Consider the following 14,837-nt stretch of genomic DNA (forward strand, 5'->3'; position numbering starts at 1 on the left):
AAGTGTGGGGATCAAGTGAGGGTTCAGAAGTGTGGGGATCAAGTGAGGGCTCAGAAGTGCGGTGATCAAGCGAGGGTTTAGAAGTGTTGGGCTCAAGCGAGGGTTCAGAAGTGTGGAGATCAAGCGAGGGCTCAGATCTGTGGTGATCAAGCGAGGGTTCAGAAGTGTGGAGATCAAACGATGGCTCAGAACTGTGGGGATCAAACGAGGGTTCAGAAGTGTGGGGATCAAGAGAGGGTTCAGAAGTGTGGGGATCAAGTGAGGGCTCAGAAGTGCGGCGATCAAGCGAGGGTTTAGAAGTGTTGGGCTCAAGCGAGGGTTCAGAAATGTGGGGATCAAGCGAGGGTTCAGGATCAAGCGAGGGTTCAGAAGTGTGGGGATCAAGCGAGGGCTCTGAAGTGCGGCAATCAAGCGAGGGTTCAGAAGTGTGGGGATCAAGCGAGGGTTCAGAAGTGTGGGGATCAAGCGAGGGTTTAGAAGTGTTGGGCTCAAGCGAGGGTTCAGAAATGTGGGGATCAAGCGAGGGTTCAGGATCAAGCGAGGGTTCAGAAGTGTGGGGATCAAGCGAGGGCTCTGAAGTGCGGCAATCAAGCGAGGGTTCAGAAGTGTGGGGATCAAGCGAGGGTTCAGTAGTGTGGGGATCAAGCGAGGGTTCAGACATGTGGGGATCAAGCGAGGGTTCAGGATCAAGCGAGGGTTCAGAAGTGTGGGGATCAAGGGAGGGCTCTGAAGTGCGGCAATCAAGCGAGGGTTCAGAAGTGTGGGGATCAAGCGAGGGTTCAGAAGTGTGGAGATCAAGCAAGGGCTCAGAACTGTGGAGATCAAGCAAGGGTTCAGAAGTGCAGGGATCAAGCGAGGGCTCAGAAGTGCTGGGATCAAGCGAGGGCTCAGAAGTGCGGGGATCAAGCGAGGGTTCAGAAGTGTGTGGATCAAGCGAGGATTCAGAAATGCGGGTATCAATCGAGGGTTCAGAAGTGCTGGGATCAAGCAAGGGCTCAGAACTGTGGAGATCAAGCAAGGGTTCAGAAGTGCAGGGATCAAGCGAGGGCTCAGAAGTGCTGGGATCAAGCGAGGGTTCAGAAGTGTGGAGATCAAGCAAGGGCTCAGAACTGTGGAGATCAAGCAAGGGTTCAGAAGTGCAGGGATCAAGCGAGGGCTCAGAAGTGCTGGGATCAAGCGAGGGCTCAGAAGTGCGGGGATCAAGCGAGGGTTCAGAAGTGTGTGGATCAAGCGAGGATTCAGAAATGCGGGTATCAATCGAGGGTTCAGAAGTGCTGGGATCAAGCAAGGGCTCAGAACTGTGGAGATCAAGCAAGGGTTCAGAAGTGCAGGGATCAAGCGAGGGCTCAGAAGTGCTGGGATCAAGCGAGGGTTCAGAAGTGTGGAGATCAAGCGAGGGTTCAGAAGTGCAGGGATCAAGCGAGGGCTCAGAAGTGTGGGGATGAAGTGAGGGTTCAGATGAGTGGGGATCAAGCGAGGGTTCAGGATCAAGCGAGGGATTAGAAGTGTGGGGATCAATCCAGGGTTCAGAAGTGTGGGGATCAAGCGATGGTTCAGGATCAAGCAAGAGCTCAGAAGTGTGGGGATCAAGCGAGGGTTCAGAAGTATGGGGCTCAAGCGAGGGCACAGAAGTGAGGGCTCAGAAGTGTGGGGATCAGGCGAGGGTTCAGAAGTGTGGGGATCAAGCTAGGGCTCAGGAGTGTGGGGATCAAGTGAGGGTTCAGCGTCGTCGCCAAGAAGGTCTTCCCAAACTGAGGTTGTTCTGTCTATTAGCACCCCAGGTTGATGTCCGTGTGTCAATATTCCTTTTTGTAATGGGGATATGGGCTTCATGTCTCACGCATACCTGCCCAGTCTCTGGGTTTAACCCGGAGACTGGGGGGTTTTACGCTCTTCTCCGGGTCTCTAGGAAAGAGCGTGGAGTCTCTGGGTTTTTACGCTCTTCTCCGGGTCTCCGGGGGAGAGCATGGAGTCTCCGGGTTTTCGGGAGACTAGAGACGGCCCCCTGCAAGGCACTTCTGTGCTGATGGAAAGGAAAGCTGCAGATCAGGCTTCCGGTCCATTTCCAGACTTGCTAATGGGGCGCATTGTTATTAGTCACCCCCCGCCCTCTGCGCCGAACATTATCAATAACAATAGAACACCTTCTACTGCTACGCCTCAAGGGACAGCGCAGCGGCCACGCCAGTCGGGCAAGTACCTGGGCCATCACGGGCAAGTACCTGGGCCATTACTACGCCTCAAGGGGCAGCGCAGCGGCCACGCCACTCGGGCAAGTACCTGGGCCACTACTACACCTTAAGGGGCAGCGCAGCGGCCACGCCACTCGGGCAAGTACCTGGGCCACTACTACGCCTCAAGGGGCAGTGCAGGGGCCACACCACTCGGGCAAGTACCTGGGCCATTACTACGCCTCAAGGGGCAGCAGAGCAGCCACTCCAATCGGGCATGTACCTGGGCCATTACTAAACCTCAAGGGGCAGCGCAGCAACCACGCCACTTGGGCAAGTACCTGGGCCATTACTACGCCTCAAGGGGCAGCACAGCCGCCACGCCACTCGGGCAAGTACCTGGGCCAAAAACTAGGCCTCAAGGGGCAGCGAAGGGGCCACGCCACTCGGGCAAGTACCTGAGCCATTACTACGCCTCAAGGGGCAGCGCAGCGGCCATTCCACTCGGGCAAGTACCTGGGCCATTACTACGCCACAAGGGGCAGCACAGCGGCCACACCACTCGGGCAAGTACCTGGGCCATTACTACGCCTCAAGGGGCAGCGCAGCGGCCATGCAACTCGGGCAAGTACCTGGGCCATTACTATGCCTCAAGGGGTAGCGCAGCAGCCACGCCACACGGGAAAGTACCAGGGCCATTACTACGCCTCAAGGGGTAGCGCATGGGCCACACCACTCGGTCAAGTACCTGGGCCATTACTACCCCTCAAGGGGCAGCGCAGCGACCACACCACACGGGAAAGTACCTGGGCCATTATGCAATGTTCAGCCGGATAACAGTCTAATTGCAAATACTACTGAAGACACCCTCAGCTCCCAGGGTGAAGGCCAGAGCGGAAAATGGGAGAACGGCTCTGCAGAATAATAGCCAAACAACTCTAAAGAAAACTGCAGCTATTTTATTTACAAAAAACAATAGTGCCTGTTTACAGGTTCCTCGGCTGCTTAGTCTTAACTCCACAACCATGTCAATCAGCCTTGCAGATTCTGCCAAATTTATTAAAAAACTAGATCACCGGGCTCCAGCTTGCAAACAGGTGGGCGGGGTCTCGGGGAAAGGGGGCGGGGACCCGATGGCATCATCCTCTGGGTTTTCCTATGCCAAATCTAGGCAGGTATGATCTCACGTGTACTGTCTTTCCATAAAAAAATTACTACAACTAAAAATGGCTGCATGGTAAACAGGAAAGGGGCATTGTCCCTTTTCTTTTTCCATGGTGGCTGGCATCCAGCGGACTGGAGGGCGTGCAGGCCTGCAGGCAGCGGTAGGAAAGGAGGGCTCGCTGATGGAGATGGGGTGGTTAGCTGGGGGAACTTTGCATAGCGGTGGAGGGGCCACGGGGCGAGGCGGGACAGAGGCCCCGAGCAACTGGCAGCCGAAGTAAAAAATGCTGCGCTGCTGAAAACAAGCTGTGGAGATGGTAAGAGCAGAACTCAATGTCCCCAGTGCGGATGGGAACAGCAATTCATTAGAGCAGCATTATTGTGGAGCACAAACACGCCACCGGCTTATTGTTCAACTCTGCTCTTGCGAGTTGGCAGTTGATCCCCTCGGACCACTTAAAGCGTGTAAAATGGGCGAAGCTTAGTAGCGGTTTCCATTGGCTGAGGTCCCCATTGCATTGGCCAATGAGCAGGTAGTTTGGGCGGCTCCACGAGGGATCAGTGCTAATCAGCTGTGCGATAGCCCCCCACTCTGGCCATTGACATTATGGCACCTTGTTTTAGCAGAGTCAAGATAATCACAGGGTCTCACACTTTGGGGATCAACCAGTCAAGAGACTACCACAGCACTCCCATGGCCAGTGGGCACTCGCTCCCACCCTTGCTCGTTCGAGAGGCCAGTCCCAGACTCCAGTGCCTCATGTTTGACTACTAGATGAGAAGCAATGCCAAGTACCCCAGGCTGGGGTGCACTTATTGACCTTTGACGGGTAACCCAAACATGCGCTGGTCCATAGGCTTCACCTTGCATCTGTCTACGGCTGCAACAAGCCCCGCGCTGTGACCCCAGCAGGCCGAGGAGTAGGGTGCTGGCAGCAGAATCCTGGCAGTGTAAGAGATGGGCAGGCTCGCACTTTCAAACCCGAGATCTGCCTGGCCGAGGGATATGCATGTGTGGCATGATGCCAGCAGGCTAGCAGCAGGGCAGCGTTTCAATTCAAAGATGTGGCAGGTGTGGTGTGACCAAGCAACCGCAACATATGGCAGTCTAGCTACAGGGCAGCGTTTCAATGCATAGCTTTGTCATGTGTGGTGTGACCAAGCTGCAGCAACATATGGCAGTCTAGCAACAGGGCAGCGTTTCAATGCAAAGCTTTGTCATGTGTGGTGTGACCAAGCAGCAGCAACATATGGCAGTCTAGCAACAGGGCAGCGTTTCAATGCAAAGCTTTGTCATGTGTGGTGTGACCAAGCTGCAGCAACATATGGCAATCTAGCAACAGGGCAGCGTTTCAATGCAAAGCTTTGCCATGTGTGGTGTGACCAAGCTGCAGCAACATATGGCAGTCTAGCAACAGGGCAGCATTTCAATGCAAAGCTTTGCCATGTGTGGTGTGACCAAGCTGCAGCAACATATGGCAGTCTAGCAACAGGGCAGCGTTTCAATGCAAAGCTTTGTCATGTGTGGTGTGACCAAGCTGCAGCAACATATGGCAGTCTAGCAACAGGGCAGCGTTTCAATGCAAAGCTTTGTCATGTGTGGTGTGACCAAGCTGCAGCAACATATGTTTAAGATTGGTGGACACTGTTCCACGTGCAAAACTAGAACATCCAATCTGACACGTACACTCTGTGTCCTCTCTTGTGGCGTAGAGATAGTGCTCTACATGCATGTCTAGCAGATGCAATCAGACACACTCTGTGTCCTCTCTTGTGGTGTGGAGGTAGTGTTCCACATGCATGTCTAGCAGATGCAATCAGACACACTCTGTGTCCTCTCTTGTGGTGTGGAGGTAGTGTTCCACATGCATGTCTAGCAGGTGCAATCAGACACACTGTGTGTCCTCTCTTGTGGCGTAGAGGTAGTGTTCTACATGCATGTCTAGCTGGTGCAATTGGACACACTCTGTGTTCTCACTTGTGGCCTAGAGGTAGTGTTCCACATGCATGTATAGCAGGTGCAAATGGACACACTCTGTGATCTCACTCGTGGCGTAGAGATAGTGTTCCACATGAATGTCTAGCAGGTGCAATTGGACCCACTCTGTGTTCTCTCTTGTGGCGTAGAGGTAGTGTTCCATATGCATGTATAGCAGGTGCAATTGGACACATTCTGTGTTCTCACTCTTGGTTTAGAGGTAGTGTTATACATGCATGTCTAGCTGGTGCAATTGGACACACTCTGTGTTCTCACTCGTGGCGTAGAGATAGTGTTCCACATGAATGTCTAGCAGGTGCAACTGGACACATTCTGTGTCCTCTCTTGTGGCGTACAGGTAATGTTTTACATGCACGTCTAGCACGTACAATTGTACACACTCCACGTCCTCGCTTGCGGTATAGAGGCCTTGTTGCACATGCCCACCTAGCTGTAATAAACTGCACACACTGCGTTACCTCTTGCGGTATAGAGGTAGTGTTTTACATGCATGTCTGGCAGGTGCAATTGGACACACTCTGTGCTCACTATTGTGGCATAGAGGTAGCCTTCTACTTGCATGTCTAGCAGGTGCAATTGGACACACTCTGTGTCCTCTCTTGGGGTGTAGAGGTAGCCTTCTACTTGCATGTCTAGCAGGTACAATCGGACACACTCTGTGTTCTCTCTTGTGGCATAGTGGTAGTGTCCTATATGCATGTCTAGCAGGTGCAATTGGACACATTCTGTCCTCTCTTGTGGCGTACAGGAAGTGTTCTACATGAATGTCTAGCAGCTATAATTGGACACACTCTGTGTTCTCTCTTGTGGCATAGTGGTAGTGTCCTACATGCATGTCTCGCAGGTGCAATTGGACACATTCTGCCCTCTCTTGTGGCGTACAGGTAGTGTTTAACATGCACGTCTAGCACGTACAATTGTACACACTCCACGTCCTCGCTTGCGGTATAGAGGCCTTGTTGCACATGCCCACCTAGCTGTAATAAACTGCACACACTGTGTTACCTCTTGTGGCGTAGAGGTAGTGTTCCATATGCATGTATAGCAGGTGCAATTGGACACATTCTGTGTTCTCACTCTTGGTTTAGAGGTAGTGTTATACATGCATGTCTAGCTGGTGCAATTGGACACACTCTGTGTTCTCACTCGTGGCGTAGAGATAGTGTTCCACATGAATGTCTAGCAGGTGCAACTGGACACATTCTATGTCCTCTCTTGTGGCGTACAGGTAATGTTTTACATGCACGTCTAGCACGTACAATTGTACACACTCCACGTCCTCGCTTGCGGTATAGAGGCCTTGTTGCACATGCCCACCTAGCTGTAATAAACTGCACACACTGCGTTACCTCTTGCGGTATAGAGGTAGTGTTTTACATGCATGTCTGGCAGGTGCAATTGGACACACTCTGTGCTCACTATTGTGGCATAGAGGTAGCCTTCTACTTGCATGTCTAGCAGGTGCAATTGGACACACTCTGTGTCCTCTCTTGGGGTGTAGAGGTAGCCTTCTACTTGCATGTCTAGCAGGTACAATCGGACACACTCTGTGTTCTCTCTTGTGGCATAGTGGTAGTGTCCTATATGCATGTCTAGCAGGTGCAATTGGACACATTCTGTCCTCTCTTGTGGCGTACAGGAAGTGTTCTACATGAATGTCTAGCAGCTATAATTGGACACACTCTGTGTTCTCTCTTGTGGCATAGTGGTAGTGTCCTACATGCATGTCTCGCAGGTGCAATTGGACACATTCTGTCCTCTCTTGTGGCGTACAGGTAGTGTTTTACATGCACGTCTAGCACGTACAATTGTACACACTCCACGTCCTCGCTTGCGGTATAGAGGCCTTGTTGCACATGCCCACCTAGCTGTAATAAACTGCACACACTGTGTTACCTCTTGCGGTATAGAGGTAGTGTTTTACATGCATGTCTGGCAGGTGCAATTGGAAACACTCTGTGCTCACTATTGTGGCATAGAGGTAGCCTTCTACTTGCATGTCTAGCAGGTGCAATTGGACACACTCTGTGTCCTCTCTTGGGGTGTAGAGGTAGCCTTCTACTTGCATGTCTAGCAGGTACAATCGGACACACTCTGTGTTCTCTCTTGTGGCATAGTGGTAGTGTCCTACATGCATGTCTAGAAGGTGCAATTGGACACATTCTGTCCTCTCTTGTGGCGTACAGGTAGTGTTCTACATGAATGTCTAGCAGATATTATTGGACACACTCTGTATCCTCTCTTGTGGCCTACAGGTAGTGTTCCACATGCATGTCTAGCAGGTGCAATTGGACACACTCTGCTTCCTCTCTTGTGGTATAGAGGCATTGTTGCACATGCACACCTAGCAGTTATAAACCAGCACACACTGTGTTCTCTCTTGCGGCATAGATGTAGTGTTCCACAAGCATGCTAGCAGGAACAATCAAACACATTCTGTGTTCTCGTGGTGTTGAGACAGTTTTCCACATAAATGTCTACCGGTTCCGAGAGAATAGCTCTGGGACAACCTGCTCTCCATGGAAGCAAGACCACACGGAGCAAGACAGGTTAGACCCCCGGGTCAGTGCTTAGAAACCTCTGGGTATTAAGTGTGTTATAAATAACCTATTATATCATATCATACCACGTATGATCTGACATACTCCTGGTTCTCTATTGAGGTGTTGATGTCATGTTCCACATGCACACCTAGCAGGAATAATCTGACACACACAATCTTCTCTATGGTGGTGTGGAAGCAGTGTGCCACATGCTTGCCTTGCAGGTGCAATCTAAACACACTAGGTTATATCTTGGGGATTAGGTGCCATGACCAACATACATGCCAACCAGTTACACAATGAGATACACTATATTCGCTCTTGGAGTGCAAGCCTATGAAAGACCAAAAGAAATATCGAGGCTAGTACCACCAAAATGAAATACGCCAGGCACGAGTTCAGAGGTACATGTACAGTTTTAATAAGCAGATAGCTATCTGGCTCCCAACACCTCACAGTGTGTACCAGCAGACACTGTGAGGGGAGAGAGTGCTGGACATTACAAAGACATTAATTTATATACTCTTTTTCTCAATCCCCGTTACATTGTCCAGCCCCTCTTCAAGTTAACAATTCGCTAGAGTTCATACCCAGTTCACATTGCTAATACAGAATCAAATAATTATAAATTGTTCAATGTTTTCCTTAAACATTGGACATGTTTTTCTGCACACAAAATACAATGGTAACATCTGTTTTTCGAGCTTAAAGTAAGTCAGGTTTCAAGAAACGAACACAGAGGAATTCTGCAAAGGTACACGGTTTTAGCTATTCACCATTCTGTTCACTGTTTGCATGAGGATGACGCTATTGGTACAGACAACATCTAAATTACTGTTCAGTTCAACTCTAGGTTAGCTCCAAGGCTTCTTAGTTCAGGACAAACAATCCATCCTCAGCAGCCACAACATGTTTATCTGCGTTGACACAGTGCAAAGTTCATTTTTCCGTGCTGCAGCTGAAAACACAGAGTTTAACATGAGGCAAAAACAGGAGTTAAACAAAATGGCGGATGATTCTAAAATGTCAGCTTTTATTCAGGTTCATTTGGATGCATTTTTCAGTGCAATGCGAATGTGCTTAGGCCAATGTTCATTATCAAGCGGTATTATGCGAAATATGGTTTTACACCTAGTGGGCACAATCTACACACACACTCAATTCTCTCTTGGGGAGGACAGGCAGGATTCCATGTGCAAGCATAGGGGGCACAAACTGATGCACACCATGTCTGCCCTTGTTGCCTAGAGGCAGTGTTCCACATTCATGTTTAGCAGATATAATCAGACACACTATGTTTTACCTTGGGTTGTAGAGGCAGAGTTCCATGTGCAAGCCTAGTACATATAATTTGGCACACATACTATGCTCTCCATTGTGGAGTAGAGTATGAATAGAGGCATATTTCTACATACCAGTTTAAAATACAAACTGGCACACAATACCCCCCCCCTTGAGTAGTAGAGGCAGGGTTCCATGTGCAAGCCTAGCTCATATAATCTGAAACACACTGCGTCCCACCTTGTTGAGAAGACACAGTATTCCACATCCGAGTTTAGCAGATATAATCTGACACACACTGCGTCCCACCTTGTTGAGTAGTCGCAGTGTTCCACATATGAGTTTAGCAGATATAATCTGACACACACTGCGTCACACCTTGTTGAGTAGACGCAGTGTTCCACATATGAGTTTAGCAGATATAATCTGGCACACACTGCATCCCACCTTGTTGAGTAGACGCAGTGTTCCACATATGAGTTTAGCAGATATAATCTGACACACACTATGTTCTCCCTTGGGTTGCTGAGGCTGGGTTCCATGTGCAAGTTTAGCACATATAATTGAACACACACTATGTTCTCTCTTTCTCGGCAGGTGTTAAAAGACGGAGACGTGAACACTGTATTGTACCAGTTACCCAAAAACATGGTCTCTGAAATCCCGCTGGGTTTACTGAAAACAGTTAATGCCATTGTGGCAGAAGACATTATGAAAAACAACCCAGAATTAAGCCAACCACAGGTATGTCATGGTGGGAATCTCACAATGACTGAATGGGTTGCTTGTGGTGGCAGTGGTGGTTGGGGTGGTGCTGGCAGTGATCATGGTGGTGGCAGTGGTGGTGGCAGTCATGGTGGTGGTCATGGTGGCATGGTGGCATGGTGGCATGGTGGTGGTGGCGGTGGGGGTGTGGGTGGCAGGGAGATCTCTTCATCCATGAGCCTGGAATAAGAAGCAGAGAGACATGAAGAAGCAGAGAGAACTAGAAGGGTAACTCTCACTGCACAAACCTTAGGTAGACTCTGAGGAGGCCCATATTTACTGCTTCACTAACACCAAGTTGTTACATGCGAATCCTGTTCAATGGACTTTCTCAAAGGAGTCAGTCAAGATTTGGGAACCACTCTCCTTCAGCACAGGAATAGTCACCCATGCAAGATGTGTGTTTCCATAAAGCAAAACCGTGGTGATGGTTTTGATGTCGCAAAAAACAGTAGACGGCTCATACTTATCGGATTAATTTTATAATCTATTCTGATGCTGTGTTTGGGTGGGAGGTTGTTGGGTCGACGGGAGAGTGTTGAGCCTGAGGCGTGGTTGCTGAGCAAGACGAGGTTGCTGGGGTATTTTGGGAGGTTGCTGAGTAAAGGAGAGGTAGCTGGGCCCGTGGGAAGTTGCCAAGCTGAAGAAGAAGTTACCAGGCATGAAGGGAGGTAGGCAAGACGATGAGAGGTTGGGTTGCCAGGCACCGTGGGAGGATGTTGCGCCCAAGGAGAGGTATGCCAGGCCAGAGGGCAGGTTGCCAGGACTGAGGAGAGGCTCCTGGTTCTGAGGGCAGGTTTCTGGGTCTGAAGAAGGTTGCTATGCCCAAAGAGAGGTTGCCAGGACCAAGGGGAGTGCCACGGCCAAGGGTAGGTTGCCGGGCTTGAGGTGAGGTTGTTGGGACCGAGGGGGTGATGCCGAGCCTGAGGTGTGGTTGCTGGCCTTGAGGGTAGTTGCCAGGTATGAGGGGGTGTTTCTGTGGCCATGGGAAAGCAACAGTGCACAAAGGGATATTGCCAGGCTCAAGGGGAGGTTGAAGTGCTTAATTTACGCAACATATAATCATGACAAGTCCAATTTCCGCCAGTGAAATTTGAGTGCTTTATGATATAATGTCAGATGACATCACCTGAGCCCAGAAGGATACCTGGTGCCTCAAAATGAAACAGATTTCCACAGTGATTCTGATAATTTACAAAGACTTTGGAGCAATCCCTCCTGTATCTAAAAAAGCTACTCCCCCATTTCATCCTTGGTGAAATGCTGGGATCAGCAAATCTACTTTTATGATATGATATGATATGATATGGCATTTGTAACGCGCCTATACACAGTGTTTCAAGGCGTGACGAGGCAAGGGGGGGAACAAGGGGAGACAGACAACGATCCTACTAGGCCAGGTGTCATTCAGATCGCGCAAGTGCAAGGGTAGAGGGGACTGGGAAAAAGTGCAAGGGGGAGGGAGAGGGGGAAAGTGCTGTACATGGTTAGTAGAATACAAGATAAATAATAGGGCCAGCTGGTGGCAAGTGCAAGAAAAAGTGCAGGACATGGTTAGTAGAATACAAGATAAATAATAGGGCCAGCTGGTGGCAAGTGCAAGGTAAGTGCCGGGAGAAGGGGCTGTAGGATACAGAGACAGTCCCGTAGTGCAGGTAGGCAGTTGGGTTTTACCTGCAGAAAGTAGGGATCGTAATGCTAGTGTTCAGCCCAGAGCTCTGGAATGGTTGCAGTGCACTCAGGGGGATCTTTCCCAGCGTGCCATCTTTTAAGAGAACACTAAAAAGATATATATATATGTAAGTAGGAACTCAAAAATATCTCTAACTGCACCGGGTTGCCAGACTTCAAAAAACCCACACAGATGCCTGTAAAGTGGGGTGGCAGCGGCAACACGTTGGCATGCTCCAAAACTAGTTCATGAAAAAGTCCAGGGGTGTGCAGTGTGACAGGTGGGTCTGCAGAGCGCTGTGGTGCGCTGATCACTTGGGGCCTAAACAGTCAGATATAGGTCATGATCAAGTGAGGCTGACGATGGTGTTTGCGGGGTCCCAACATGTCTATCATGGGTTACTAAAGGCAATCTGTCACAGTTAGTCGACGGAGCAAGACCCCCGGTTTTAAGGGAGAGAGCCCTACTTTAAGGTTTAGGATTTCTTTGATTATTCTGAGGTGGACATTTGAAAACTTGAACACAGCAAGTGCTCACGGGTAATCAGGGGGAGTCTCCTTGATGAAGTGGGAAAAGGGACCAATTAAGGTAGGAGAAATAAAGAGAGCATGCCAACCCTCCTGTAGGCACTGGAGTTTCCTGCAATGACGTAGCTTCCTTCCAAATAGCCAGATTAAAGGAAATGTGCGCTCAAAAATATCATTGCCTTAAAAGATGGGCAATAATCCAAAACATATATTAAACATATTTTTAATGAAAGTTCCTACGTAAACTTTTGAGCAAATAAGGCAGAAAGCATTTACATGGGAGCATCCATTTTGCCATTTCAGGCAGCCTCCTCAGCTCTGCCCTGGCGGCACTAAACAAGCAGCAAAAGCCCCCTACTGGTAGCTTTTGGTTACTGCAGCCAGAGCAGAGCTCAACATGAGCTGAGGAGGCTGCCTTCAGTTTCATTTTACATTTTCGGTGTTCCCCAAGCCCAGCGAAGCACCGAAAACGTAAAATGAAGGCAAAAAGCAAAGGCGCAGCAATTACAAATACACTGTTGTTGTATTTGTGATTGCTGTGGTTGGAAAACCACGGAAATCATAAATACAAGAACATTGTATTTCTGACTGCAGCGGCTTTTGCGTGGAGTCTCCTGGGCTCCCCCAACACGGGGGAACCCAGGAGACTCCACGCGAAAGCTGCCGCCGTCAGAATAACAATGTTGTTGTATTTGTAAATACGGCAGCATTTACAAATACAACAATGTTGTATTTCTCACTGTGGCGGCTTTCGCTTGGAGTCTCCTGGGCTCCCTCAGGGTTGGGGGAACCCAGGAGACTCAGAGCAAAAGCCGCCATAGTGAGAAATACAGTGGCATTTCGAAACACAACCGTGTTGTGTTTCCGCCTGCAGCGGCTTTCACTTTGAATCTCCTCGGCTCCTTCGGGGGAGCCCAGGAGACTCAAAGTAAAAGCTGCTCCAGGCAGAAATACTGCAGCATTTGGAAACACAACCGTGTTGTGTCTCTGCCTGCAACAGCTTTAACTGGGGAGCTCAGGAGACTCAAAGTGAAAGCTGCTGCAGACAGAAACACTGCAGCATTTGGAAACACAACCGTGTTGTGTCTCTGCCTGCAGCAGCTTTCACTTTGAGTCTCCTGGGCTCCCCTAGGGGAACCTAGGATGCTCAAAGTGAAAGCCCCTGCAGGCAGAAATACAATGTGGTTGTATTTAAAAACACTGCGGTTTTCTTTCTAAGTTTCTCAGGCTCTTCCAGCTCGGAGGAGCGTGAGAAACTTAGAAAGGAAACCATAGCATTTTGAAATACAACAACATTGTATTTATCTTTGTGGTATCTTCGGCTTGGAGCCCAGGGGACTCCAAGCTGAAGCCACCGCAAACATAAATACAACGTTTTAAAAGCTGCAGTTTTCTTTCTAAGTTTTCTGGGCTCCTCCAGCCTTTAAAACTTAGAAAGAAAACTGCAGCTTTTATATTAGCAATGCTTATTTAAAAAAAGATATAAGCGCTTACCTAGATGCAGCTTTCCTGCCTGCATTCTCTGGTCTCCAGCACCAATGAAGCAAAAGCCACCCAGTGGTAGCTTTTGTATATTACAACTGGCTGGCTTTTGCTTCATTAGTGCCGCAAGGCCAGCACAGGAGTCTCATCCATTTCACAAAATGGATGCCTCCTAGTGCTTCAAATTTTTTCATTTGCTCAAAACTTTACAGAGGGACTTTGTTTGAAAATATTTTTATATATATTTTTGATTATGGGTCATCTTTTTAGCCAATAACATTTTGGAGCACACTATTCCTTTAAGGTTATTCTGAGGTTTAGCTGCTCACAACAAATCAAAGTGTTACACAACATCTGGACGTTTGCAAGATATCATCTGCATACAGTGTCGCCTGTGCGAGTGAAGATGTATTGAGGTGCCTGTACAGGGCCATGTGCATATGAAGGGTAATGATGAATGCACCTAAAGCATGTCAAGGCATGTCATTTCATGCAAGCACAGGAAAGGCAATGGATGGACATGATCACTTGCATGTAGCGGCTTCCTCAGCTGGACTTCTAAAATGGCGGAGACTCGCTTCAAACAAGAAAGAAGTCTCTTTCAAAGAACTCTTTACACAAAGGAGTGTAATTATCGACATGACTGATAACCAACGCACCGCAGGATATGGCAGAGAAAGCTCCCTTTCACCCCATAACCAGAAGGACGGTGGTGTTCAATTCTCCGCCCGCACGTTCCCATTCAAGGCATCGGTGGGACCTAATGTCCCTAAATCGATTCACTCCAGAAAGTGTTATTTCACCCGGGCACCAGTCCTCGCTAAACAGATACACGTTACCGCCATTCTATGCCAGGCAGTACCATAATTACACTAATTCTGATACTGAATTCAGCAAATATATTTAGAAAACGTGGCGCTAATTACAGTGTCCTCTGGTGAGGATGATACTGTGCTCGCTTTGACAACTGCCACAGAATTAGCACGCTGCTGTACGCAGGCCCATTATGTGGGAATGTACATTGATATGCGCCCTCCATGGGATTGTGGCATAAATGCACATGCACGAACACAATATGAGAATATGCATTTGCAAATGCATGTGCTAATGTCATTGCATTGGTGCATGCGGACAATACCGTATCACCAGCCTAAATGCAGAGGAAATGCATTTGTGGTGGTGCTAATTTAAGTGTATTTGCCAAGACGGCATTTGCAAAGGCACAAGACACTT

General features: G+C 49.0%; 1 protein-coding gene across 1 annotated transcript in view; it reads left to right on the forward strand.

Moving 5' to 3' along the window:
- LOC138487640 (otoancorin-like) overlaps nucleotides 1–14,837 on the forward strand; it is a 245,406-nt gene that overhangs the window by 120,346 nt on the left and 110,223 nt on the right. Inside the window, exon 11 of the mRNA XM_069614128.1 lies at nucleotides 9,756–9,902. Coding sequence (XP_069470229.1) covers nucleotides 9,756–9,902 — 147 coding nt within the window. The remainder of the gene's footprint in view (nucleotides 1–9,755; nucleotides 9,903–14,837) is intronic.

The sequence above is a fragment of the Ambystoma mexicanum genome, chromosome 9, assembly GCF_040938575.1.
Source record: "Ambystoma mexicanum isolate Mex_15411 chromosome 9, UKY_AmexF1_1, whole genome shotgun sequence".
NCBI classification, from domain to species: Eukaryota; Metazoa; Chordata; class Amphibia; order Caudata; family Ambystomatidae; genus Ambystoma; species Ambystoma mexicanum.